Source organism: Phoca vitulina, unplaced genomic scaffold (assembly GCF_004348235.1).
Source record: "Phoca vitulina isolate PV1807 unplaced genomic scaffold, GSC_HSeal_1.0 scaffold9, whole genome shotgun sequence".
Taxonomy (NCBI): domain Eukaryota; kingdom Metazoa; phylum Chordata; class Mammalia; order Carnivora; family Phocidae; genus Phoca; species Phoca vitulina.
In genome coordinates this window covers 6163014-6190512 of record NW_022589712.1, presented here as the reverse complement: position 1 = coordinate 6190512, position 27499 = coordinate 6163014, and the positions used below count along the sequence as shown (strand labels likewise).

General features: G+C 37.2%; 1 protein-coding gene across 4 annotated transcripts in view; it reads right to left on the bottom strand.

Annotated features, from left to right (window-relative positions):
* The window catches only part of PRKN (parkin RBR E3 ubiquitin protein ligase), a 1294051-nt gene that overhangs the window by 1215364 nt on the left and 51188 nt on the right, over positions 1 to 27499 (bottom strand). For 2 of the 4 annotated variants that reach the window (XM_032407518.1, XM_032407519.1), the window contains exon 1: positions 23088 to 24021. The exons of the other annotated variants lie outside the window; for them this stretch is intronic. In XM_032407518.1, coding sequence (XP_032263409.1) covers positions 23088 to 23109 — 22 coding nt within the window. In that variant the 5' untranslated portion in view covers positions 23110 to 24021. Of the gene's footprint in view, positions 1 to 23087; positions 24022 to 27499 lie in introns of those variants that run through there. 4 annotated transcript variants of the gene reach the window in all.

Genomic DNA, 27499 nt, shown 5'->3' with positions numbered 1-27499 from the left:
ACTCTTCACCCATGGCTAAAACCTCAGAGAGAATCCTAGACCATACCCACTAGCTGTCTGCAAAGAATATAAATATCCCTGAGTAGGATCTTAAGGGTGAGGAAAATCCTCCTTTGTCCACAAATATTTTTCCCCCTTTGGCTTATTATAGGACCCAAAAATATTTCTCCATTCCCTAAGAATCCTCCCAAAGGCACAAATCAAGAGCATCTACTCTGAAAATGATACATAAAATGTGAGAAAGGAAGAATGAGTTTACAGACATGTAAAGACAGCTTAGGTATGACAATTATTTCAGAAAGCAAAGTCCTACATGATCCCAAATTGTGTATAGTTTCTTTCAATGTGGTCAAGAGAGTGTGGTTGGGAGAAGGGGTGGAGGAGATCAAAGGAGAGGAAAGATAGGAAACACAGTGCCTTTTCGAGATCATAGGAATGTGTAGAACTTCCTAATGAGATGCATGAGGTGCCACCAAAGGACTGTCTCCCAAGTAGAAAATTCTGTTGTCTATGAGTTAAGAACTTACATATCAATCCCTTTATAATCTTGCAAGGGTTAGCCTTAAGTGAGAATGACAACTATATTGCTTTTTTTGTCCAACTTGCTAGAGATACACTTATTGTTCCCTTCTGATTTTGAATGTGAAGTTCATTCACATGGGGTCCTACATTCTCCTGATAGGTGTTCAGAAAACAGAGAAAGTGAAAATCTCTCAAATGATATTACCACTGCTACATTTTGATGTGCATCTTCATAGATGTCTCCTTTGTATGATCACTCACACACACACAGACACATCTATATGGAACTCCGTAAGTCTGAAAATAAGGCAGGTTCCTTCCACCATCAAAAATAATTTATCAGGCCGACTGGGTGGCTCAGTCGGTTAAGTGTCTGCCTTCAGCTCAGGTCATGATCCCAGGGTCCTGGGATCGAGCCAGGGCTCCCTGCTCAGCGGGGAGTCTGCTTCTCCCTCTCCCTCTGCCCCTCCCCCTGCTTGTGATCTCTCTCTCTCTCTCTGTCAAATAAATAAAATCTTAAAAAAAATAAAAATAACTTATCGCTCACAAAAGGAGTCTCCCTATATTCTTATCTTCATTTAATCTATATTACTAGATGCTTTCTCAATTATCACATTTTGAACAAAAAAGTCCAGTTTGAGAAAGACACATTACATGAAATAATCTCAATACAGAATTGGTCATTATTCCTAGTGGTTATGCCTTCATAATAACAAATACCACTATAAATAACCTTTTATTTATTTATTTTTTTAATTTTTTTTTTTAAAGATTTTATTTATTTATTTGACAGAGAGAGAGATAGCGAGAGCAGGAACACAAGCAGGGGGAGTGGAAGAGGGAGAAGCAGGCTTCCTGCTGAGCAGGGAGCCCGATGTGGGACTCGATCCCAGGACCCTGGGATCATGACCTGAGCTGAAGGCAGACGCTTAACGACTGAGCCACCCAGGCGCCCTATAAATAACCTTTTAAAGATCACTTTTAAAAAGCTATAAGTGTTTACATTGACAAAATCATAAATATACACCTGTGGGAAAAATGAAAAAAAAAACAAAAAAAAACAGGTGTCCCAGTCTTTTAACAGTAAATTTAAAAAGCGCTCTAACTCAGGCAACTTGAGGCTGTGCCTGTGTTGACATACATGAAGAATCTGAATAAAACTGTTTCATGACAGTAGAAAAATATTTTTAAATTAATATTTTAATAATTGTGGTTTTAACTAACAAATTAATCACTATGTATAGACATCTATTTCATTTTTATCCCTAACATTTCATATGGGTAATTCAGGCAATGAACTAATTCTTATAATAATCTTATTCAGATATTTAAGGATTACCTTTTACCATGATTTATCAACCCTGACATTTTTCACATTTGGGGCCTGACAACTCTTGTGTTGGGGGGGGGGGGGCTGTCCTGTGCACTGTAGGATGCTGGGCAGCCTTCCTGACTTCTGTCCACCAGATGCCATCAGCACCCCTCAGTTGTTACAACTAAAACACATCTCCAGACATAGTCATGTCCCCGGGGGGTAAAATCGCCCCTGGTTGAGAGCCATTGCTTTTTATTTAGGATCACCCCTTATTTGGGCATGTGTGGTATATGTATTTGGTTTTTATGAAATTGGATCTTTTTTTTTTTTTTAAGATTTTATTTATTTATTTGACAGAGAGAGACAGAGCGAGAGAGAGGGAACACAAGCAGGGGGAGTGGGAGAGGGAGAAGCAGGCTCCCAGCCGAGCAGAGAGCCCAATGCGGGGCTCGATCCCAGGATCCTGGGATCATGACCTAAGCCGAAGGCAGACGCTTAACGACGAAGCCACCCAGGTGCCCCTTTATGAAACTGGATCTTAAGGACACCATTCCATAAACTACTTTTTCAACTGACCCATATAATTGTTTCCAATTTCTCAATATTGCAAACGATGCTTCAATGATTTTATGCACAAATTCCTTTAAATATTTTTCAGTTAGTTCCCTATGTTTTAAGAACAATAGTTTTAAAGATAATTGTCTAAAGATAACTCATTTTTAAGTTTATTTTTTTTAGTAACCTCTACACCCAATGTGGGGCTTGAACCCATGACCCCAAGATCAAGAGTCACAAGCTCTTCCAATTGAGCCAGTCAGGCACCCCCAGAACTCATTTTAAATGTGAATAATTTAAGTATACCTGAAGTCAAAGATAAAAAAAAAAAAAATCAATGAAACACAATATAAAGTAAAAAATAAACATATTACATTACCTATGACTTTTGGTTTCCACACACATCACATTTCTATTAGAATAATTAAGAAATAACCTACCAATAAGACTTATTAAAAACTATTTCTAAATGAATAAATGTTTGTTTCATCACTATCTTGAGCATATTTTTCAAAGACATTAAAATAAACACTTTAGGGGACAACCATGTATCAACACTGTATCACTTCCAGCATCTTTCCTTTAGAACAGTATGTGGTAATTCAAAAAACAAAACAAAATAATTCTTGTCAATCAATGACTTGAAGATATTTTATTACCAGCTGTCATAAACTATTTAAATTGGCTTTGAGACTTGCTCTAGAGAATTCCAACTAAAGAGTTTTAAATATTTTTTTTAAAAAATCAGTTATTGCATTCATTTATTGTTTATGGATGCAAGAAGGATATACCCAGTTGACAACAGTGGGACTGAAGAGGGGTCCAAAGCAGCTTCAATTAATTATACCTATAAAGTTTAATTTCTTTTTTTTCCTAAAGATTTTATTTCTTTTAAGCAATCTCTACACCCAACAAGGGGCTTGAACTCAAAATCCTGAGATCAAGAGTCCCATGCTCTATCGACTGAGCCAGCTAGGTGCCCCTAAAGCTTAATTTCTTTAAAGCATTTTCTAGAATAAATATGTCAAAACATTCACATTTAGTAATTCAGAGTGCTGGAATACATGGGAGTTCACATATATTACTGCATAGTCTCTGAAATATTTTACAAATCTTTCATAATGTTTGGGTTTTTTTTGTTTTTTTTTAATCACTCACGATTTAACAGAAGGCTGCGGAGTCTTCTCACAAGAAATCTTACAAAATTTGTCTGGAATCAGTTGTGTTTTTCCAATAAATGAAATGAGTAAATAAGCACTGATTTTCATTTTGAAGTCTCAGGTGATGGGATTTGTTTTCAAAAGCCCTGGGACTGAGCCTCCTCAAACCCTTCCACTCACTTAGTACTGTTTGTATAATCACGTAACTGCTCTTTGACTGTTTCTTCACCCAAAAAAACCCACGATAGTATCTACTTCACAGCATTACCATGACAATTAAATGAGGAAACGTTTATGAAAACATCTTCTAAACTATAAAGCTGCACTATACTAACTAGTTGCATAAAAATTTATATATTCTTCCTTGGGGTTTAAAAAAGATTAAGAATTACAGTCTATTATTCCTCAATGTTAAGCATGGTCCTCTTTTATCTTAATGTCCCTAAGATAATCTTAACAAATAACCCCTTGTACAGATAATGGCAGAAAAGTCTCTCCCTCATTATTCAACGAGTACCTACTTTGATCTACATCCTTCATGAAGGCAGATGACTTTGATGCTCAGCATGAAGTAGGTGCTTTGTTGATGGAAAATCTATATAGAAATTGAAACTCTCCATAGTATTTCATATAATTTTACCCAACAGTAACTCTCTGGTATAGGAAAGAAAGATATCATTATACACATTTTATTTATTTTTTTTTAAGTTTTTATTTCTTTATTTGTCAGAGAGAGAGAGCACAAGGGGGGGGGGAAGGTGGCAGGCAGAGGGAGAAGCAGGCTTCCCGCTGAGCAGGGAGCCCGACATGGGTCACGATCTGAGCCAAAGGCAGACACTTAACTGACTAAGCCACCCAGGCAGCCCCATTTTACCCATTTTAGAAATAAGAAAATAGGAATGTAGAAAGTTATCTCACAAAGTAGTAGTTAGGTCATGCCTGGTAGTTGAGCTTCCACATTTGTTGTGAACTATCTTTGTTATTATCATGGCTCTTCATTAGACCAGTTGTGGAAAGCCACATTAATAATCATCTTTTTTAATAGTTACCAAGTTCTAAATTAAGAAATATCATCATAGAGGGGCGCCTGGGTGGCTTGGTTGGTTAATCGTCTGCCTTCCGCTCAGGTCATGATCCCAGGGTCCTGGGATCGAGCCCCACGTCAGGCTCCCTGCTCAGTGAAGAGCCTGCTTCTCCCTCTCCCTCTGCCTGCTGCTCTGCCTACTTGTGCTCTCTCTCTATCTCTCTGTCAAATAAATAAATAAAATCTTAAAAAAAAAAAGAAATATCATCATAGATACAATATAGAAAATACTTAATTTGCTAAGAAGCGCAGGGCCCAGGGAAGAACTGGAAGTATAACACTGGGATGGGATATGTACTCTGCCAGGCACTGCATGAAGCATTTCACACGGAAAACCAAAGGAGAATCCATTCTACAAGATACATGCCACCAGTAACCCCATTTTCCACACAGGAAAACTGTGGGTCAGAGGTTAAGTATTTTCTGTAAAATCAGAGAGCTAGCAAGTAACAGCAACAGGTTTTAAACCCAAGTGAATAGAGCCCTGGAAAACCCAAGTTCCTAACTATGACTTGTACTATACACATTTAACTATTAGCATTTAATAGTTGATGTTTACTGTATAAAAGTAGGATTAATTTACCTTCCCTCATGAAGATAAAAAATCATCCAGCAGTTATCTTCTAATTGATTACTTATCCTTCAAAATTTCTCTTCAAATCTTTTGGTTCACTCAAGAAAAAACAAATTTTTAATGTTTCTTTAATAAACAGAAACTCACAATCTTTCCATACAAAAAGAATGTGCTAATCTTCGGATAATTAAATTTAACCAATTCTGCGTATACAGTTATACCAGTATAAATTTAAATAATTAGAAAATGTTATTGATCTTGAGTGGAATAAATCTGAAAGTTGCTTTTTTTTAATTCCACAGAAAATGTACCACAAATAATAAAAAGGATTCAGAATTTATTATTACCATATGTAAATGACTTTGATAATCTTATCTACAACACAGTTGCTAGGCCTTAAATATTTGATCACATTTTTATTGAATTAAACTAGGTGCTATCTACCATGAATTCTGTTTAAAAAGGATAAAGTTGGATAAATACATGGATATTTAAGAATTTTAGTTGTTTGCTGGTTCATGGTTGCATTCCAACGTTTAAAAAAAACGACAGGGATTTTTGACCCCAGATTTTTACTTAGCAGCCTAGTATAATTGTGTAGTATATTTTTAGAGTATATACAAAGAGAGAATATACACACATTAATACTAATTAGCAAGTAAAGTAAAATGTATTTTCTACTTAGCTATTATGAGTGTTCACATGTAATTTGCTCCTAAAATTTTAGTCAGTTACAGCATTGTGAGAATTATTTTAATTTTATGGTTATTATAGGGGAAAAAAGGAATTACAAAAAGCCCCCTTGGAATTCAATCATAGACAGAAAGATTCAATTACTTGGGAGGTCTTTGGCATTGTGAGATAGATATTCAGAAAATGAGAGGCAGAGCTGGGTCATCATTGAACTGTAATCCCATATGGCATTTCTTCCTCTTAGCTTCTGCTACAATCCATTTACATAGAATATGAGCTGCAAACCAATAATTACAAACAGACATACACCCACAAATGAGAGATAACTATGCTAAGTGAAATGTAAACTGACTTTTAATTATTCATTAATAGTAATTTAGAATATTAGTGGCATGACACAATGTTCTCCTCAGGGTCTATATATACACCAGGAATTCACCTTACAGATGAAATCCCACTACTAAAAGGTCCGTTAGGCTCAAGTTATATAAATTCTTCTGGAACAGGATGGGGTTCAATATCAACCTATATCATTCTAACTGCTAATGTACATTCAAGGTCAAATGGCATGAAGTAGATTGTACACTTAGACCTGTACCCGGCACACAGTTAACATTCACTATCAACAGCTACTATATATACATTCACCCATCAGCAATTTTTCAGCTCTTATGTCACAGTTAAGGGCAAGAACTAATTCAGGATATATATAGGCACAACCCACTTTCAATGTTTTTAAATTAAATAGTTTAACGTGAAAGATTCTACTCTGAGCTAAAGGATCCATTTCAGTCGAAGGCCCTAGGCAACCACTACCAATGGAATGGAGTTGGTAGACAAGATGGAAGTTATCTGCCATTCATGACCTGTGACCTGGTCTGCTCCCAGAAATCCAGATCCCAGTTACTGACCTCATCGTACCTCCCATTACTTAAGCTAAAAAGTTGGGTGTCATCCTTGAACCTTTTTCACATGCCCTCCATAATCAATCAGCACTTCTGTTGGATTGGCTTCTAAATGTAAACCTATCATGTCAACTCCATCTTCACCATCAACACTCCAATTTACAATTGATCTTTACCAGTCTCCTGTAACTCTTGCTCCTAACTGCAGCCAGAGCACTTGCTTTGAAGAGCACATCTGAGCTTATGGCCACCACCACTCAAATTCGACCCTGAAAGGGTCTGCATTCCTCTTCACCTCGCACACTGACCTTTATCTCTAACAGGACTTCACGTCTGGCCCTTTGAAGCTATGTTCCAGCCTCAGGCCACACTCTCTCCCCTCCCCCTTGGCACTCCAGCCATACTCTCTTCAAGTCCCTGGCAGTCAGCCTCCAGGCACCCTCCCCTTCGCAAAGCCTTGGACAGGAGCTTTCCTCTCCACTTTGTTAAGCAACTACTTTCCTTCCTGACACTCCCTCAGGCCTCCTTCCCTCACTGCCCTTCTTCGTAGATTCTTGAAACACTGGCTACACTGGCCATGGGCTTAATTTTATTGCTCCTTGAAGGCAGGGGCTGTATTTCTGATACGCTTGTTCACACTGTATCTGCAGCACCTGGGAGAGCCTAGCAATGGTAGGTGCTCAGGAAACACTGTTTGAAAGCTAGAGTGAATAAGTGAAATAATGAATATGTTGATGCAATTACCCACAGTCGATTATCATATCCTTGACAGAGTCAGTATTACAGAAGATTTACTTTCTAATTCAATAGAGATTCGTTTAGTGTGCATGGCATTCTGTTCATTTAATACTGTGCATATTTGCTCAGTATTGCAAATAAATCACAAATTTAGCTGCAGTAATAATCACATGTAGGTATGATCAAAATTCCCAAATCTATACCCACAAAGTTCCTTAAAGTCAAACTCTGGCAAATTTACATCAATTTCTAATCAATAAGTGTTTTCTTATTATTCAATTATTCAACTGATTAACTGATTATTCAATCCTAGAAAACTACAGGAGGCTAAGAAGCAAAAGAGTTCTTTTAAAAGTTTTCAGGACACAGAATGCATAAGGTTTCATCTACAAAGTAGCATGATGCGATACAAAAGTTTTTAAATTGTGTATAACAAAATTCCATATAAGTTTCTTCTACAAGGATAATTGTGTTTTAGGGTAATCAAAAGTTAGCACCCATGTTTGTGTGAGTATGTAATGTTTGCATAACTCACTAGTCTTATGTGAGTCTGGGTATGGATACATTCTTTAGATAGATGTGAAGACTACTAAGACAAAAAAAGAAGCCAATCCCTTAAAATGCATCCATTGCCTAGTTGCTATTGTTATCGCATTTGAACTATGTTTTTACACTTTCAAAGATTCACAATTGCTTGTCATTAAATGTTTACTTAAATATCATACCTGTATTGACTTTCACACTCATATTTTCCATCTGAGATCTTTGACCCTTAAGTACTTTGCATATGTTTAACCTTATAAACAAGGCATAGAGTCTTTTGTAAATTAGCAAATGTTACAAATTAGCAATCAAGAGCACTCGGATAATCGATTTGGAAAGTGTTTCCTCACGCCCCATTCCAGAAGTTAGCATACCTTCTAGGGTCTGTGTACACGTGTCTCAAATGCCCATTCAACGTACAGGTCACATCCAGAACACTATTCACTGAAAAGGTAAAAGATTATCAAGTACAAACTCTTTAATTTAAAAGCAAAGTGAAACACAATCATTATTAGTGTCCTTGTTGACAGATCTGGACTAGGAAAATCCAAGACACTGAAATAATTATGAATCTCTAAACATAATTTTTCCATTTTAGAAATTATACCAATAACATAAAATTATTGTTGGAAAAGAAAACACAGATAAAACAAAACAAAATAATAGCAAGAGGAGTGAAATATCATTATATAGAGAGAACTCTTCTTAACATTTTGGTCTGTATCCTTCAGACTTTCCTAAACAAACATATATCTTAAAAATCAGCTAATACACATACTATCTTTAACCTGGTATTTTAATTTGTCAGTATAGTCAATTATTTTCCGCGTCAACAAAACACAGATCTGCATCAACATCTGTAAAGCTGCACGGGACTCTAACCTGGACCCTCTTAGTCCCCCAGTAATGGGGAGTCTTTATCCCCAAATGCCTTCTAAATGGCTCTCTGGGGGAAAAAGTCCAGGGAACAGCTGCAATAATGGCCTGTTCTTAGTAGTATATTCCTCAACTAAAGAGGAAATGCTCTTTCCAGAGAGGGCAAGATGTACAAAGAATGTTTTTTGGTTGCTATTTCTATCCAGTATGGATATTTGGCTTACACAGTTACCCTGATCTTGACTAAAATCATCACTTAGAGCAATTGACTTGGCCAAGTTTTAATCCCTGGGCCTGAGAAGGGGAGCCTTCCAGTAGTGCACACGTTTGACACCAACAATTTTTCTTGTTTACATGTTAATTAATAATAAATCTGTCTTATAACTAATTGATTTTGGTCTTTTGACATGTGATTATTTTATTACACAGCAGCTTCCCTCCTATAAAAAAGTAAACTTTAAAGGAATCAATAATTCAATCAACACTTCTATGTGCTCTCTCTTTGACTCACTCCTTCTGATGTGTGGACGATTTTCCAGAAAGTGTTGGAGAGAGCAGAAGGGGATGCCACCCAAGGAGCCAGTCTACTGGGGAGAATTGCTACAACAGCAGAGAAGTGGCCTCACCAGGAACCAAATAGATAAACTCATTGTTCATGAACCACCAAGGAGGATCATCTGACAGAACTTTGGATCTCAAGTCTTCTTTCTTCTCCTCTCTCTCGTTTTAAATAACAGCTCACCTTATGCCACCTTATGTTGTTTGCATTTGAGGTTTATAGTATAAAAATTCAACTTTTATGTACTACTTCATCAGAATACTAAACCGAATGTTAAAGCACATTCCCATTTTTTTAACATGTTGTTTTCTAGTTTTGCAAACAATAAAAAATAACACATTGAAAGAAACGTCCATATGCTCCACAATATTAGGAAATGCAAAGCTTTCAATTATTTATTTATTTTTGGTCAGTGTTAAAGATTTAGTTCAAAGGCAAATTTAAATACAGTTGCCTGAACTTGTCCTAGGTGTTCCTGCGTATTTTTATACAAATGTTACCTATATAAGTCACTTCAAGTCAGAAACAAAATGGACAAGCCACAAATACACATTGTGTATTTCATAAAATATATGTCCATTGTATATGTTATCATCAAAGCCCCTTAAAAGACAATTAATAATTAGCTACTTTTTTTTTTTTTTAAGATTTTACTTATTTATTTGACAGAGAGAGAGAGACAACTAGAGAGGGAACACAAGCAGGGGGAGTGGGAGAGGGAGAAACAGGCTCCCGCCCTAGCAGGGAGCCCGATGCAGGGCTCTTGATCCCAGGACCCTGGGGTCATGACCTGAGCTGAAGGCAGATGCTTAACGACTGAGCCACCCAGGCGCCCCAATAATTAGCTACTTTTAAAGTAGAGACAATACAGCCAATGCAATCACTGAATGGAGCCATAAAATATTTAAAGCTCCAACATGGCTATGAACGCATTAGGTAAACCTAGGATAATATATTTAGCCCACTTGGACCTTGATTTTCAGAAACACAGGTGAAGGGTTTAGCCTACATGTAATCAAAGAGTCTTTGCAATGATTCTAAAGATACTTCTGATACAGTGTATTCCAATGTCACCTGGAAAAGACTTCTAAGGATAGCTTTCCTTAGCGCACGAAAACGGTAAAGCAATTTTTATTACTGCTTTCTTAATCTATGCTAAAAGGCCTATACTCTTACCTTCTCCTAATGTAGCTACTTTAAGAAAATCCATTTCATTAACTTTTCTCTTCTCTTAAAATCTTACCTACCAAACTACTGGGATCAAATCATACATCCAATGAAAATATTATGTCACTACCATGAGAACTGAAACATGCAAATGAAGAAGTTCAAAGTTACAGTTCCCACAGCAACTCTAATCTAGCTTATTTGAAGCATATATGTAGTATCTTCTTATTAGCAGATATGCAGTAAAATGCATGCCTTAATATATACTATTTATGCAGTTTACATGAATTATGCTTGCTGTGGGGACCATAAACGTTGAATGTTCTTTCAAAAACTTTAATTCTTAGTCATAATTTTGCATTAACATAAGGCTGGGGCAACATTTTTGTCATGGTTTTTCAGATTTCATCATATTTCTTTGGAGGAGACATAAAAACACAAGATAAAGTATAGTAACAGGAAACCAGAATATATTTATGCCAATGTATATTAAGGCATTTGCATATGGTTATGCCTGGAAATTGTCCTAGGGTGCACATAATCACATGTTTTCCTGGTATAGGGAGAGAAAGAGTGGTATTCTTGCTTATATCAATATTAAGCAATAAACACAGTATGAAGTTAAAACCTTAGTATATGATTTTCCATTAAAATCCTAGAGCTTCATATTTTTTTATTTCTAGATTACACATAAATATAAAGACTATGTCAGTCAGATAACAGAAATTAGTGCTTGATATTCCTGTCCCAGAGAGGTTTGATTCCAAATGGACCTAATCTTTTTCTAATTACCTGATAGCCCACAGCTGGCCTGAAATCAGAAGTCCCACCATTAGCTCATATGAATAGGGCAAAATTTTAAAAGGAAAATATTCTGTAAGGATCTGGAAAAACTTGTTAAAGTCAGGCCACTCTCTGGCAAGTGAATCATTACAGCGGACTCCATCTAATGCACATGCTGCCATGGATGCCCAAGTATGGAGCAGAGAGCTGAGACCAAAGGGAAATGGAAATGCTACCAGAGGGTGGTTCCTCTGACTCAGCCAAAGTGCTCAGTAAATTATTAGCTTATAATTAGTAACATTATTCTGCTTAATGGACTCCATGATGGTGATGTCATAACTATAACTGGAAGCTAATTGCATGGGTTCTTTTAGACAGTTAAGAAATGAAAAGTATTCAGGTTATTCAGGTTTAATGCTTTCTAAGCCTTGTTTTTGTCATATTCTTTAGTATAAAGAAATTAAATTTAGCAAATTCAAATGGCTGAAAGAAAACATTTGCACTATATCTATTGCAAATAAACCCACACCAAAAAGGAGTGGGAGACTCTTGATATTGTATGCAGACATGAACATTCTTGTGATGATTCTTTACTGGGGTCACTTCAATATGTTTGATGTTGGAATGTAACAAGAACATGAAGGTTCCAGTGCGTAATGCAAACACCAAATTATTGGGTAAAATTATCCCCTGAGGACTTCAGTTTCTGCAACTCAAAAACTGAAATGTTATTTGTATTTTCTGCCTCACATAATTATAAGAAGGAGATGATGTACTTTGCAGTATTTTAGAATTTAAAATATAAAAATAACATAAGAATTTAAAATTTTAAAAATATCATGAGAACAATTTTGAGATTTTGAATTCATCTACAACAAGGAATGCATCAACTTTTGCGATAAAACCAAACCCTTACATAGGGTAACATTTCTAAATCCCACTGCAATTTAACCAGATGCATTTAAAATTACTACATTTCATATCGGTTCCATAGTTAACTCATTCTTATTCATTTCCTACAACATGTTCTATTGGTCTTAAACAATAAGTTTTTAGTGGGCAGGGACTGTATCTATTCAATTTTCTGTAGGGTCTAGCTCTTCAAGCAAAGATATAATTTTTTTTTTTTTTAAAGATTTTATTTATTTGTTTGACAGAGAGAGACACAGCGAGAGAGGGAACACAAGTAGGGGGAGTGGGAGAGGGAGAAGCAGGCTTCCCACCAAGCAGGGAGCCCGATGCGGGGCTCAATCCCAGGACCCCGGGATCATGACCTGAGCCGAAGGCAGACGCTTAACGACTGAGCCACCCAGGCGCCCCTCAAGCAAAGATATAATTAATAAAATATTTGTGAAGAGGATAATGAGATAATTTTTACCTAAAATAAGACAAAACTAAACATTCAGCACTCATAGCCACGCAAACCTATGATACCTTAAGATTTGAACTGAAATTCTCTACACATCCTGTTCTCGATAAATTGATTGATAATTAGGTACGTGACACACCAATATCATACAAGTCACTTGGATTGCCAGTGTATCTCAAGACAAACTGCAGTTCAAGAATCTTTAAGAAGGATTTTAAATGGGTAAGTGCACTTAATAATTTTTATGACAATTAAAACAAACCCAGGTCTTACCACTTCTTTGGTGGTAAATATAAGAAATGGCATATTCTATACAGATAGCTAGATGATAGAGAAGAGGGAAACATGTATCTCTCAAATGCCTGGAAAGAATCAAGCTATAAAAGCCTTGAAAACTCTAGCTTACATAGGTGATAGTGACTTTAAAAGTATAACTTTGTATGAATTAATCATTTACAATCTTTCACATCATTATAATATAGCAACAAGGTTAAATGTTGTATCTTCCTTACTTGTGTGAATTCAAAGGGCTGCTATTCAATAATTGTAAATAAAATACCTTCCTGGCTATGCTTAATAACTATACACTTTATGCCATTCCTCCTTTAACTCATATATATTGCTCAGTCAACTTCCAGTTTTGTATTTATAGTTTATATTAGAACAAGTTTCATTCGGGGTTGATTTGTGACATAGATAACACCGTAAGCTACTTTTCTACATTGCTTCTTAGAAGCCATTTCCATTCCTGCACAGTATACAGATTAAGAAAGTTACACATAATAAGTAATGTGCCACTATAATTTGAAAAATTCATCTTGTTCACGTTCTCCAGCTCCTACTAAAAGATTTATAACACCACTGAAACAGGAACTGATGAATTCATCACTGTCTGGTGCATTTTGATCATAATCAATAACATAATTTTACCTTAAATAGGATTTCAATTAAAGCATATTTTTCAAAGTAATTTTACTTTAACATAAAAATGGGCTTTTGTACCATGAATCATTAACCCATTAGAAACCAAAAGAAAATTATCTGTCTCTGAAGTTCTGCATCAAAAAGTAATAGATGTAACTATACTCTATCTCTTGTATTCCACATTCCCCACAAGTACATTTCATAAAAAATTACATTATTATATTTTCATCACGGAAAATGAAAAGTAATATACTTTCATAAAATAATAGAACCATGAAAGGTTTATCAGATGAAAGTGATGATACACTGCTTCTGCTTGGACCATGTGAATTTTATCTACAAAGAAAACACTTTCACCTAAACAAAATTACTTTGTCATATCATTATAAAACATCAAAAAAAAATCTTTAAAAATCCTGTGAAATGTATACACATTATAAAAAAATGCAATGTATCTTATGATAATCCTCCTATTCTAGCTATTCTGCTCTATTAGAATGTCCAAAGAACATAAATTTCTCCCGCAAAACAATACAAAATTGCTTTCCTCAAAAATTAAACTAAAAATTCAAAAATTATTTTAAATTTATGGTGTAATCATTTCATTATAAGGAAGTCACTTTCATTTTTGGAACCTTTAGATACACAGTCTATCCTGTTTTTGCCATTTACTCAGAAATAAGCCTATGTGTTTTACTCCTTATTTTAACCACAATGAGCTCATTGTTTCTCAATGATCAAGCCCAAGTCCTTAGTAAGGCATATGGAAGAGGCTTGTTTCTTGCCTCTCACTGAATAAGTAGAATGCAAAATGAGTGCTACGATAAAGGTCTGTGTAAACAGCCATGGGATCATGGAGAAGAACTGACCAAGGATGTCAGGAAAGACTGAACAAGAAAACAGTGTTTGAGTCTGATTTTAAAGGATCAATACATATTTCCTAGGTGGAAAGGGGAGAATATGCAGAGGAAATTACATACAAAGGCATAGTGTATTGGTGAAACAGAGAAATCTTTAGCGGGCAGAAGTATTGACCATGGCAGATTGATTTGTCTGTCTTTCCCACATGAGGGAGGGGAGGGCTCCTGAATGGTAGAGCTCTTATTCACCCTTGTATCAAGAGGACCTCTTAAGATCCAATACACAGTAAACACTGAACAAAGTTTGTGAAGTAGATGAATGGGATGAAGGGGTGCAATCCACATACTCTGTTATTGATCTTAAGATGGTCAGCCCAGTTAGTGTGGTTTTACCAATTTATTTATAAATGCCTATTTAATCTTTGTACTGTATTCAGTTTGTGTAAGAGTCTTCTTTGGTTTGGTTCTCAGGCATTTGACTTTCAAACTAAAAAAGAGATGAAATGTACGACTAAGAATTCCAGGTGCTGAGCAACATTCAACTAAGAAAGAACAGTTGTTAAGGAGCACTGGCCTGCACTGATTTCAGTTTCTCAAGTTGAGTCAGAAACTCAAAGAACAAGTTTCTGATGACATTTCTATGAAAATTCTAATGCCTAAACAAAGCAGGCATGATGAGGGAACAGAAAGTAAGCTGAGGACAAAGCAGAGCTGACACCCCCCACCCCCCCATGGTATATATGTGACATTCCTCAGGCGCTCCTGGCTGCCCTAAAGGAAAAACAAATAGTTAACTTATAGAGTCTCCCTCAGTTTACAAATGTATAGCAATCTACAAGAACAAAGCATTTCTATCAATAACCTAGCTTCCAGAAGGAAATGTAGATACAATTAAATGCCCTTATAACCTGCAGCCCATTGACAGATAATTTAAGCGGGCACAGTGTAATGTTCCTCCAGAAGTTCCCAACTATCTTAATGTTAATGCCTTACTGGAGGGGTAAACAACCTCAGCTTGTCAATGGCAAGGCCTCTGGTATCCTGTGAGTCTTCTTTAGCATATGAAAGTTCTTTTGGAAACCTCCCTTTTTCCTTACCTCCCCCAACCCCTTAGTATATAATCAGCCACCCCTCACAACCCCGGTGCAGCAGCTCTTTCTGCCCACGGGCCCTGTCCCTGTGCTTTAATAAACCACCATTTTGCACCAAAGACGGCTCACGAATTCTTTCTTAGTCATCAGCTCCGGACTCCACCCCATTGAACCTCACCTATATCCCAAAACCCCATCAGGCAGAAAATAAGATAAGGTAGAGGCTAAAGAATAAAGAGAACTAGATAACATTGGGAAGGCAAAGGGAACAGAGACAAAGACTGTTAGTTTGGGCTGCTTAGGAGGCCAAGAGTGGCATGATCTAGCAGAGCATAGAACCCTGAACACAGAGGTTTCTTTACTAGAAACAATCAGTGGGGTTCTAGGCTCTGCCCTCTAACATCTGAACTTTCCTGTGTCCTGAGAGTCTGTAGTCAGTCAGTAAACCAAGTTTGTTGGCTTGTTAAATACAGCAGGATTATGGCTGAAGGAATCAACTATTCATATCTCTGTATTTGATATGTTCTCTAGCCCTTCACACTTCTTTGCAAAGCAGAAAGAAAGGCTGAGGTAAGCAGTCATATGTGAGGCAGGAAAGATTCAGGTACATACTTGGAGAGGTTGAGAATAGAACCCACACTTGGAATAGAAAACCTATTGCAAAGGCTGGGCCTGGGGTAAAGGGAGGTGGGGGTGACTTGGGCTGAAGAGGAGGAAGAGGAGGGACGAAAAGCCTTAAAATGAAATGATGTGAAGCACCTTGCCTTGGGAGAACCTGGGAGCAGAGTGACCCAGTGTCCAGCTGTTCCCCAATGTGCACCATCCCTATAACTCATCACCTATGACCAACCTGCAAGCTAATGGTTTTATATTTCTCATTAGCTAATACTTAGTAAAACGCCTTCTGCTGTCAGAATCACTCAAAACATTTCACTTTTGTATTGACTTTCAATACAATAACCCTCTGAGGGAGGCACTATTACCATCACCATTAAAAGTGTGGCAGGGTAAGGTTAAATACCTTGCCCAAGGCCACAGAGATTTCCATTCTTCTCTGAAGAAGGGGTGGGCACTTGATCACCTTGTGTGGGGAGGAGCACACAAAGGGGAGATTTCATCACCCCAAGGAAGGAACTCAATAGAAGACAATGGGAGTTCCTGCAAACATACCCCCACTGTGTCTGTTTAGTCAATAGCATCTTAAAACTGCTGCCATGTCCAGAGGAAATAATAACAAAAAATAATCACATTTAAAATTGTTAAATATTTTAACATGCAAAATTTTTAAATGTTCTTTTTACAGGATAAAAAAAAAAAAAAAGGAACAGTTAAGAAACAAGTAAGGTTGGAAAATAAGTTTCCTCACCCAGAAAAGAGACGATAGAATTGAAAAATAAACAAACAAACCCCTCTGTCTAAAAACCCCATCCAGCTCAAGGTTACATGAGTCTAAGAAGAAAAGACCAAACTTTGGATGGGAAGGATGTGGCTGAACTCAATGATTTGCTACAGTGGTGAAGACCTGCCAGACTTTTGATCATTCTCAGCTTATTCCTCTATTTCTAATTCAGTTCTAAGGTATCTCTAGGGGTAAAGGAGGAGGTAGCTTTTGTTTTTATCATGATCAGATGCATGCTTTTTTTATACTGTTATTAGAGAATAAAGCAAGTTTCTGAGGGCCATTATAATGGCATATAAATACTAATATCTGTGAATCAATATATTCCCTGGATTTTCCACTGATTGAGGAAAATAATGAACTGACAAAGGAGCTAAATTCCTTGAAAAACAGATGGGAACTATCACATAATTTTTTTTTTAATGACATTTATGTATACACAGATGCCATTCCTTGTAAGAAACAAGTACAGGGATGCCTGGGTCACTCAGTTGGTTAAGCATCTGACTCTTGATTTTGGTCATGATCTCAGGGTTGTGAAATCAAGCCCTGCATCAGGCTCCATGCTCAGAAGGGGGTCTGCTTGAGATTCTCTCTCCCTCTCCCTCTGCCCCTCCCCCCATGCATGCATGCACTCTCTCTCTAAATAAATAAATAAATCTTAAAAAAAAAAAAAAAAAAAAAACAAGTTACAGCCCCCAAATCCCATATTTCTGCACAGCACTTAAGAGATTAGTCCTAGCAGAGTGAAATGTTCATAAAGACCATGAAAGTTGAGGAAATAAGAACATAAACAAATTCAGTAGGTGAATTAAAGCTGTTCACACTGAGTGTGCCATTCTATAATGTTTTTACGTCACAAATAAATTGGGGATTCATTTTTCTGCAAAAACTTACAAATTCCAATTTCAAAATTATGTCAGATTAATTTAAAAATAAAAAACTCATTTTTAAGCTAAGTTGGTACTTATGTTAAAAGTATCAGAGTACAACAGGAAAATAATTAATACAAAGCAGTTTCCTGGTACAAGGAGGTACCTGGTATCAATAACCTGTGTATTAAAATTTAACAAGTAAGCACTCATATAACAAGCAGGGTTTCAGGACAACCAAATCCAACTAATTCGTGTTTCCATTATAAACAAACATTGAATTTACAGGTAGAACACAGATGACATATTAAAATGAGGTTACAAAGTACTTAGGATTATGAATTTCAACCTATATTAATAAGAAGAATGAACACATCAGGTTACTGCTAAACTCCATCTAATTACTTACAAATTAATCAAGGACAATAAAGAGAATTATCATCTAAAAGACTCATGATAGTACTACTAAGGAACTGTGCAGCCTCAATTATCCATGCTAATTAAGAGAACTGGCTAATCTTATACAGTGGATAATTTAACAATTCTTTTCATTGGCACAGATTATATGTGCGTGACAGCTTTACCTGAACATTTTGTTTTTCTCAGTTCAGTAGTAAAAATAAGTCTTTCCTTTCTTGCTAGATCATAATGCAAAGCCAGGATCTTTTTGAAGGTTTAAAATAGTAAATTACAAAGTATATAATCCACATGTAGTGTAGTATATAAAATCTGACTGCTATTTATCTTTTAGTTAAGCTTTCAAAATACATTTAATAAATACATGTTAAGGTAAATGAATTGTGATCAAAATAAAAAGATTGATGTTTTTCTATCACTTTGAAAATGTCTCAAATTCAAGCCATATAAAGACCTTGTGAGTCACCATTATTTCATTTTACAGATAAAAATTATATACTCTTTAAGAAGTTAGATGTGGAGGGGCGCCTAGGTGGCTCGGTCGTTAAGCGACTGCCTCCAGCTCGGGTCATGATCTCAGGGTCCTGGGATCCAGCCCTGCATCCAGCTCCCTGCTCAGTGGGAGGCCTGCTTCTCCCTCTCCCACTCTGCCTGCTTGTTTTCCCTCTCTCGCTGTCTCTCTCAGTGTCAAATAAATAAATAAAATCTTTAAAAAAAAAAAAAAAAGAAGTTACATGTGGAGTAACACGTGGTAAGCAAATAGGTGTCCTATTTTTAAGAATTATTTTTAAAACTACCTATTACAAACAGATCTTTGAGTTCTTTCTCACCCGCACTCTCATTCTCCTTTCTTTCAACAAATAAGTACTACCAATAAAATTTAACTGATTAAATTTATATGCCAACAAAGTTAGCTGCCAGCTATAAGACAGGCTTTGTTAGACTCTTGAATATTGGTCTGGATTGCTATTGAAACTCTCAATTATAACATCATGTATTCAAGTAATATTCAGCACCTAACAGAAATACAGTACACACATGTAGTAATTAAGAACATGCATACTGGGGGCGCCTGGGTGGCTCAGTCGTTAAGCGTCTGCCTTCGGCTCAGGTCATGGTCCCAGGGTCCTGGGATCGAGTCCCACATCAGGCTGCCTGCTCAGCGGGAAGCCTGCTTCTCCCTCTCCCACTCCCCCTGCTTGTGTTCCCTCTCTCGCTGTGTCTCTCTCTGTCAAATAAATAAATAAAATCTTTAAAAAAAAAAGAACATGCATACTGGAAACTGAGTATCTAGGATGGAATCACAGTTCACACTAACAGCTATGCAGGGCAGACAAATTATTTAAATGCTTAGTGCCTCCAACATTTCATCTAGAAAATGAGGATAGTATTAGTACATATCTTAGAGTTGCTGTGAAGATTAAATTAGATAATCCATAGAAAGGGATTCACACGCAGTACACACAGCAAATATTGGCACATACTAATCCGGCACATAGTAAATACTCACTGTAAGTTAGCTCTTATTACTGCAAAATATTTATTTTCAAATACATAAATTTTAGACAAAAGAAGGAGAAAAACTGCATTTTTTTTCTCTAAGAGAAATGTCACACATTTTCCACAGTTTCTTATAATGATTAAAACAATGACAAAATAGGGACGTCTGAGTGGCTCAGTTGGTTAAGCGTCTGCCTTCCGCTCAGGTCACGATCCTAGGGTCTCCCTCTTCCTGCCGCTCTCCCTGCTTGTGCTCTCTCTCTCTCTCTCTGACAAATAAATAAAATCTTAAAAAACAATGACAAAGTAATACATATTCTTTGAACAATTACAGTAAGGATTTCCAACTGGTGTTAAGGGTAGAAGGAGGAAGATACAGCTTCAGTAAGACTTACAATCTCTAGTCAATACTTTAATAAAAAGCTGTATTTAGAAAATGAAAAAGTTCGGGGGCGCCTGGGTGGCTCAGTCGTTAAGCGTCTGCCTTCGGCTCAGGTCATGAACCCAGGGTCCTGGGATCGAGCCCCGCATCAGGCTCCCTGCTCCGCGGGAAGCCTGCTTCTCCCTCTCCCACTCCCACTGCTTGTGTTCCCTCTCTCGTGTCTCTCTGTCTAATAAATAAATAAAATCTTTAAAAAAAAAAAAAAAAAGAAAATGAAAAAGTTCGTAACTATAACATTAAAATAGGCAACTTTATTGTAAACGGGGGCATGGATTTAAAAAGAAAGGTTAAAGATCAGAAAAGCATATCATTCCATGAGGTAATACCTTGCTCTCTGTTAACTACACCACTAGACTGCACAGAGCCCCAAAACACAGGGCGTGATGCTGCACGCGTACTCAGGGCCAGAGGCCGCAGGAGAGGCCCTGACCCAGGACCTGTGTTCCCGGCACAGGAGAGGTTGCACGAGGGGGAAAGGCTGCCGGAACAGGAAGGAGCCTGGCTGTGCAGTGGAGGCAGGAGAAGGGAACGCCAGACCCCAGTGGATGGAGCAGAAACCCGGTCTGTTCCAGGCCGTCCACGGTCAGACCAACAGCTGGGAAGCTGCCACGCCCGCAGTCCTCACCCAACAGGCTCCTCCAGAGCCCAAGGGCTGAGACAAAAGGTGGGGTAGGAAGTATCCCTCCAGGCTGCTCCTGCAGCCCCTCGTGGCCTTGAGGACAGGACCTGGCACGTGGCAGTCACGAGGTTGTAAGTCGTGCTAAAGATCAACGTTCAAGTTCTTTAAACACCGCCAGAATCTGTCAACTTGCAAAAAAATATGGACTTGGTTAGAATCTGAATCTACTTGCTTAGGGTGACTCAAATCTGTAGAATCATGGGAAATATCTAATAGGCCCCGGGACACGTAAGGAAAGATAGGAGGGAGAGCCTAATCTGCATGTTCCCTATCTTCAGCAGTACACGCTTTCCAGGCAATTCCTGCAATCTGGGAGGGTGGATTGATGATGATGAAGATAAAGATGAAGATGATGAAGTAACAACATACTTGGACCTACAGTAATGATGTCATTTGCACTTTAAGATAGATACAATTATCAGCATTTCAGAACCTGATAAAGGCCAGAGGGGGTAAACAATTTGCCTAAATTATATGAGTAACTGGAAGAAGTGAGTTTTGATCTCAAGTCTCTAAACCTCTGAAGTCAATGCTCTTTTCCTGCTCCACCATTCTCTCCACGGGAAAGGGCATCCCATCATCCCATCATCGTCACAGAAGCCTGAAATTCCTACTAGTGAAACTAAAAAATGTGTAGACAATCTTTATCCAAGTAAACATGTTTTTACATGTGTTCACATCTGAATTGATAACAGCAACAAACTGTCAGAGATAATAAAATGATTATTATATAGACTCCAACAGTTGTGTCTTCTTGAGTCAGAAATCCCATTTAATAATATTATGTTTTAAAGAGGGCTGTTTATTTAGAGATCTGGATGGAAAGCTAAACTTCAGAATTAAGAAATTCCAATTTAACTGTCTCTCACTTACATAACTATATTCTTTACAACATCACTTCTTAATTCAGGGAAGTTACTCTTTTTTTTTTTTTTAAGATTTTATTTATTTATTTGACAGAGAGAGACACAGCGAGAGAGGGAACACAAGCAGGGGGAGTGGGAGAGGGAGAAGCAGGCTTCCCGCCGAGCGGGGAGCCCGATGCGGGGCTCGAACCCAGGACCCTGGGATCATGACCTGAGCCGAAGGCAGACGCTTAACGACTGAGCCACCCAGGCGCCCCCAGGGAAGTTACTCTAATTCGCAATCTCAAAATTTCCCCATCTATGCCATGACCAGTCTCATACTTGGTGCCCACTTTTATGTTATACCAGTGAAGGCCTAGAAGCCAGTAATTCTCACTTTCCAAAACAGATACTTGCAAACATGAGCCATCCTAGATTATGAAATTAGGAGTGCACTACTGACTTCAGAAAACTGACAGGGAAACGGTATGAATTATTCTGCAACTATTCCTTTGTATCTGCCCTCAGGTGGCACCAAAAAGTACGATCCTAATATTCCAAAGTGTAATAATCTTGTAAGGAATTATAAGGGTGGGGAATGGGGCACTGGGTATGATAAACTTGGAATGTTCTCATTATTTTCCAAAATAAAAAAATGGGCATTTAAATATTATATCTGGACAATAAATTAAGATACCACCAAGAAAAGCAAACACACCACTTTAGAAGCACATTTACTATTGACAAACTGAAACAAAATAAAACAAGAACAAAATTCCCTTCCTCTGTGCTACAAAACATTTGCAAAACCTAAAAATGTCCTTGGTGAAGTGGTTAATATACAGACAGAATTAAAAATCATTTTAAAGTCCAGGTTATCGCATGTATGCAAGTACATACACAGAACTCCATTTATCAATTTCAGATTGCTATGGAAAGTGCTGAATTCCATTCTTTCAGGGAGATAGAAAACATTTATAATAGCAACAGCCCCACAGCTACATCTTCTTGTAACTCAAAGAATGAAAAAAAAATCTTTATGACAATAACAAGAAAATGAATTTTCATTTTCAAAGGCAGTCTGTACCATCACTGGCTGTCCTGCCACCCAGTTCTTCTGAAGGCATTCAGGCCCTTCACTGCAATGTCTCAAAAATCAATAGCAATTTATTCTCTCTTTGGACCCCAAGCAACAAAAGTAAATAATACTGTCACCTCCAGTCCTCCTGCAGAACATGGTCACAAAACAGCCTTGCCACTAAAATACAACCTTACGCAGCTCTTTATCTATGCCGGTGCTGCTGATTGTATTGGCTTTCGTAGGGGACAAATACTTCAGCAGAGCCACACAAAGAGGTCAGGCCCTTGTACCTTAGCCAGACAGAACACTGGGGCCGGAATTGAAAAGAAATCTTGACATCCTCCTAAGCTTCCTGCTTCAATGTTGTGGGTTTCACGAAAGAATAATGAAAAAAAAAAAAAAATTCTTTTTTCAAGACTGTTAAAGCTAAGGGGAAAAATATGCTATCAAATATATCATATTTATAATTTTTCCCTATAGAATTTTTTAAAATCACCAGGCTTTCTGAAATAACTAGCTGAACTGTAACATATTGCAGCTAAAATCTGTAAGTAATTTTTTACATTATCTGGCTGATATAAACATTAATCTATAAACAAACACTTAAAAATGAACGTTCTTTTTTGATTATGCTCAACAGAGCAGTTGTTATCAACATCACCTAATTGTACAAGATATTACACACCCTCTAGAATATCTAAGGTGGCATTTCAAAACAACAGAAGGAATTTTAAGAATAATCTAGTATAAACCTATCCATCTCCAGATAAAGGAAATCAGGCCCTATATTTAAAGTCAGAAAGCTAGGTAATGGAAGAAGCGGCACTCAAATCCAGTTCTGACATCCTTTTCTCTCTACTGCTTATTGATAAGAAGTTACATATAGGCATCCTAAAGAAGAGCAAAAGTCATTTGGATGAGAACATACAGAAAGCCAGGATCCCTCAGGGGTATAAATTATTTCTTACGAGAAAAATCAAGGACTTTGGAACGTTTATGCAGTAATTAAGATTTTCAAATCATAGAAGAATTTATCAGTCATACTAGAAATATTTACTAAATATCTGTTGTATACTTATCACTAGCAGGGTCTAAGGAAAAATATATACAAGTTAAAGAACTGTAAAAAAAAAAAAAAATAGAAAGTAATCAAATGTCAAATTATGTGAAGAATGAACAGAGCTCTGGTCCAGGGGGAGTGGGGTCAGAAGGGGAGGACATCTGGGTGAAGGAGAGGGGACTGTTCACCCAATCAGGCCCGGGCGGCAGACACGCTGAGGGATGGAAGGCTCTACCGGGAGATGCACTGCTGGTCCGGCAGTGGGTGTCTGTGCTGCAAAGGGCAGAAGCAGGGTAGGGCCAGATGCTGGTAGCTACAGAAGGACTTAGGTTTGATGTGGCAGAGACCCCAAATAATGTAAAGTTAAGCATTTTATTTGGGAAAATTACTGTGGTCATAATTTGACTCAGTCCTAACTCAAAAAACAAAACAAAAAATACTCTAAAGGTATGGTCTTACTGGTCAGAAAAATATGACTTGAAATATTACTTAATTTTCTAAACCAAAATATTGTTTCTTTGAAATTTCATTTATACAACCAAAAACATAACATTGTGAAGAAACTGATTCGAGACTTATGATACTGGTTTTCTGATAAAATTAGTACCAGTAAATCAAAGATAAGGGGGGAAATCTCCGAATCCTTCATTTTTATTTTGTTTTGTTTTGTTTTGTTTAAGATTTTATTTATTTATTTATTTGAGAGAGAGAGAAAAAACAGCATGAAAGGGGAGAGGATCAGAGGGAGAAGCAGACTCCCCACTGAGCCGGAAGCCCAACGCTGGGACTCGATCCCAGGACTCCGGGATCGTGACCTGAGCTGAAGGCAATCGCTTAACCAACTGAGCCACCCAGGCGCCCCTTCATTTTTGACTTAACTACTTCAGTAAAGAAAAATGAAAACCTGTATTGGAAGTTTTGATAAATCAGGTTTAAATTTTATACTTTAAAGAAAATATATACTCTACTACCTATAAAAATATGAAGCATCTTATGTTATTTATCAAAATTAATTCAACATTAAATTTAAAAACAAACAGGAATGCCTGGGTGGCTCAGTCGATTAAGCATCCAACTCTTAATTTTGGCTCGGGTCCTGAGATGGAGCCCTGGGTCAGGCTCGCCCTCAGCAGGGAGTCTGCTTGAGTTTCTCTCTCTCTCTCTCTCTCTCTCTCTCTCTCTCTCTCTCTCTCTCTCCCCACCCTGCCCCTCTCCACTGTGCTCTCTCTCTCTAAAATAAATAGAAATCTTTGGGGTGCCTGGGTGGCTCAGATGGTTAAGCATCTGCCTTTGGCTCAGGTCATGATCCCTGGGCCCTGGAATCGAGCCCTGCGTCCGGCTCCTGGCTCAGTGGGGAGCCTGCTTCTCCCCCTCCCTCTGCCTCTCCCCCTGCTCAGGTGCTCTCTTTCTCTGTATCTCTGTCTCAAATGAATAAATAAAATCTTTAAAAAATATAAAATAAATAGAAATCTTTTAAAAAATTTTAAAACAAACATCCTTTTCCATTTTTTTTCAAATTTTAGAAAATTCAGAAACTTTGTAGAAAACCAACATTCTTTTCTTATATATATATTATGCATTCATTGTAGAAAGTTTGGGAAAATACACATCTATAAAACACAAAAATACAAATAATCACATGAAAGCCTGTCCACCAGAGATGTCTACTGCAACATTTGATGTATGCCTCTTTCTGATTTAAAAACAGTCTACAGTACAGATATAAATATTCTACCTATAATTTGACAATGCATATCAAATGTCATGAAATGCCATCAAAGAACACAGTAACTCCACTCTTAAGAATTTACCTTAACAAAACAAAACTGTAGATGTGGACAGTAGTCTAGCAACAGGAATGTTCAATGGGACATTGTTGCAAAGAGTGAAAACTGGTAACAATCTTAGCCAAGAGCAGGACATTTAATAATTACTTTATAAACCTATGCAGACTTTGTCATGATGATTTTTCACACATGTTGAATATAGTCAGTGCTTATCTATTTTTCCTATTGTCCTAACTTTTAAAGAAATACTCCTAGAATGTTCACAAATTAGTAATGTGTACTGACTAATTTGTAAACATTGAATGATGGTGACCAAACTGGTCCTAACATTAAACGCCTTTGAGGCAGGAACCACCTGTGCCCCGCATGCCCTTGTAGACATCACAGTAAAAGCGAGAGAGGAACTGGGACATGAAAGAGAAGTTAGACTGTACCAAGATAGGGAAAGTGGTATTGGAAAGTCGTTTCAGGCAGACTACATGGCAAAAATAAAGAAAATGAGTCTAGGGAGTACACAAGATGCAGACAGTTGTTGGAAGACGAGTGATGGGATGCTGTTGGGAGTGTGACATAAAGCAAAATGCTAATAGTATGTTGGGGTCAATTTTTGAAGGATCTTGTATGGAAGGCATGCTATTTGGAATTCACCAGATAAGCAAAGAGAGTCAACTTGGGCCAATAATGACATTGGTGTTCTAGATGCCAGAGTTACTATAGAAGACAGATCGGGTTGAGGGAGTAGGAAGAGAGACTAGAGGCCAAACACAAATAAAGAAGCCGTCACAACAATATCAGGCAACAAATAATACCGACTAGAACAGAACCGGACAATGGGGCTGGGCAGAAGAAAACAGACACAAGAAATGCTGTGAGGTGTGATTAAAAGAATTTGGTCTATAAGGCAAAGAGGGTTTCATAGTTTTGCTCCTATATGGCTAGGGCAGTGATAAAATAAATTAAAGGAGGTAACACTAAGGGAGGGCAATTTGGGTTGGCAGAGAAAGAAAAGCTTATTTTTAAATACAATGAATTTGAGGTAGCTCCAGAACACAAGGGGGTGATATTCAACAGAAAAATGAAAATAAGGCACTGTAACTCAGAATGTAGATTTTGAAAGTACTCAACACACAGGATTGGGTGAAATCACATGTAGACAGCATTTAAGGTCAGAAGGAAACCACAGTATGCCACTTATACTATCAATAAAAGGTATAAAATACCTAAAATAAAAAATGCACAGGACCTACATGAAGAAAGCAACAAGCTAGAGTAAGAAATAGATGGAAACATCTTAATAAATAGAGAAATATTATGGGTCTTTATGGGAAGAATAACTTGGTTAAAGTCATCCATTCTCTAATTAATCTGTAGATTAAATACAATATTAATAAAATCTGCCATATAATTTTGAGAAGCTTAGTGAAGTTATTCTAAAGTCATCTGGAATGAGTATCTGAGAATAACTATTTTTAAAAGAGGAAGAGAGAAAGGAGAACCCAACCTAACAGACAGTAAAACATATTATAAAAGCGCAATAATATACTGACTCATAAACAGAAAGACTACAGGGTTACAAGTCCAGAAATAGACACAAGTACATGTCATTATTTAAATTATGAAAACCTGGAATTTCAAATCAGCAAGGGAAGAGATCAGTTAATGAGAAGCAACATATAAGAAAAGGTTTTTCCTACAATAA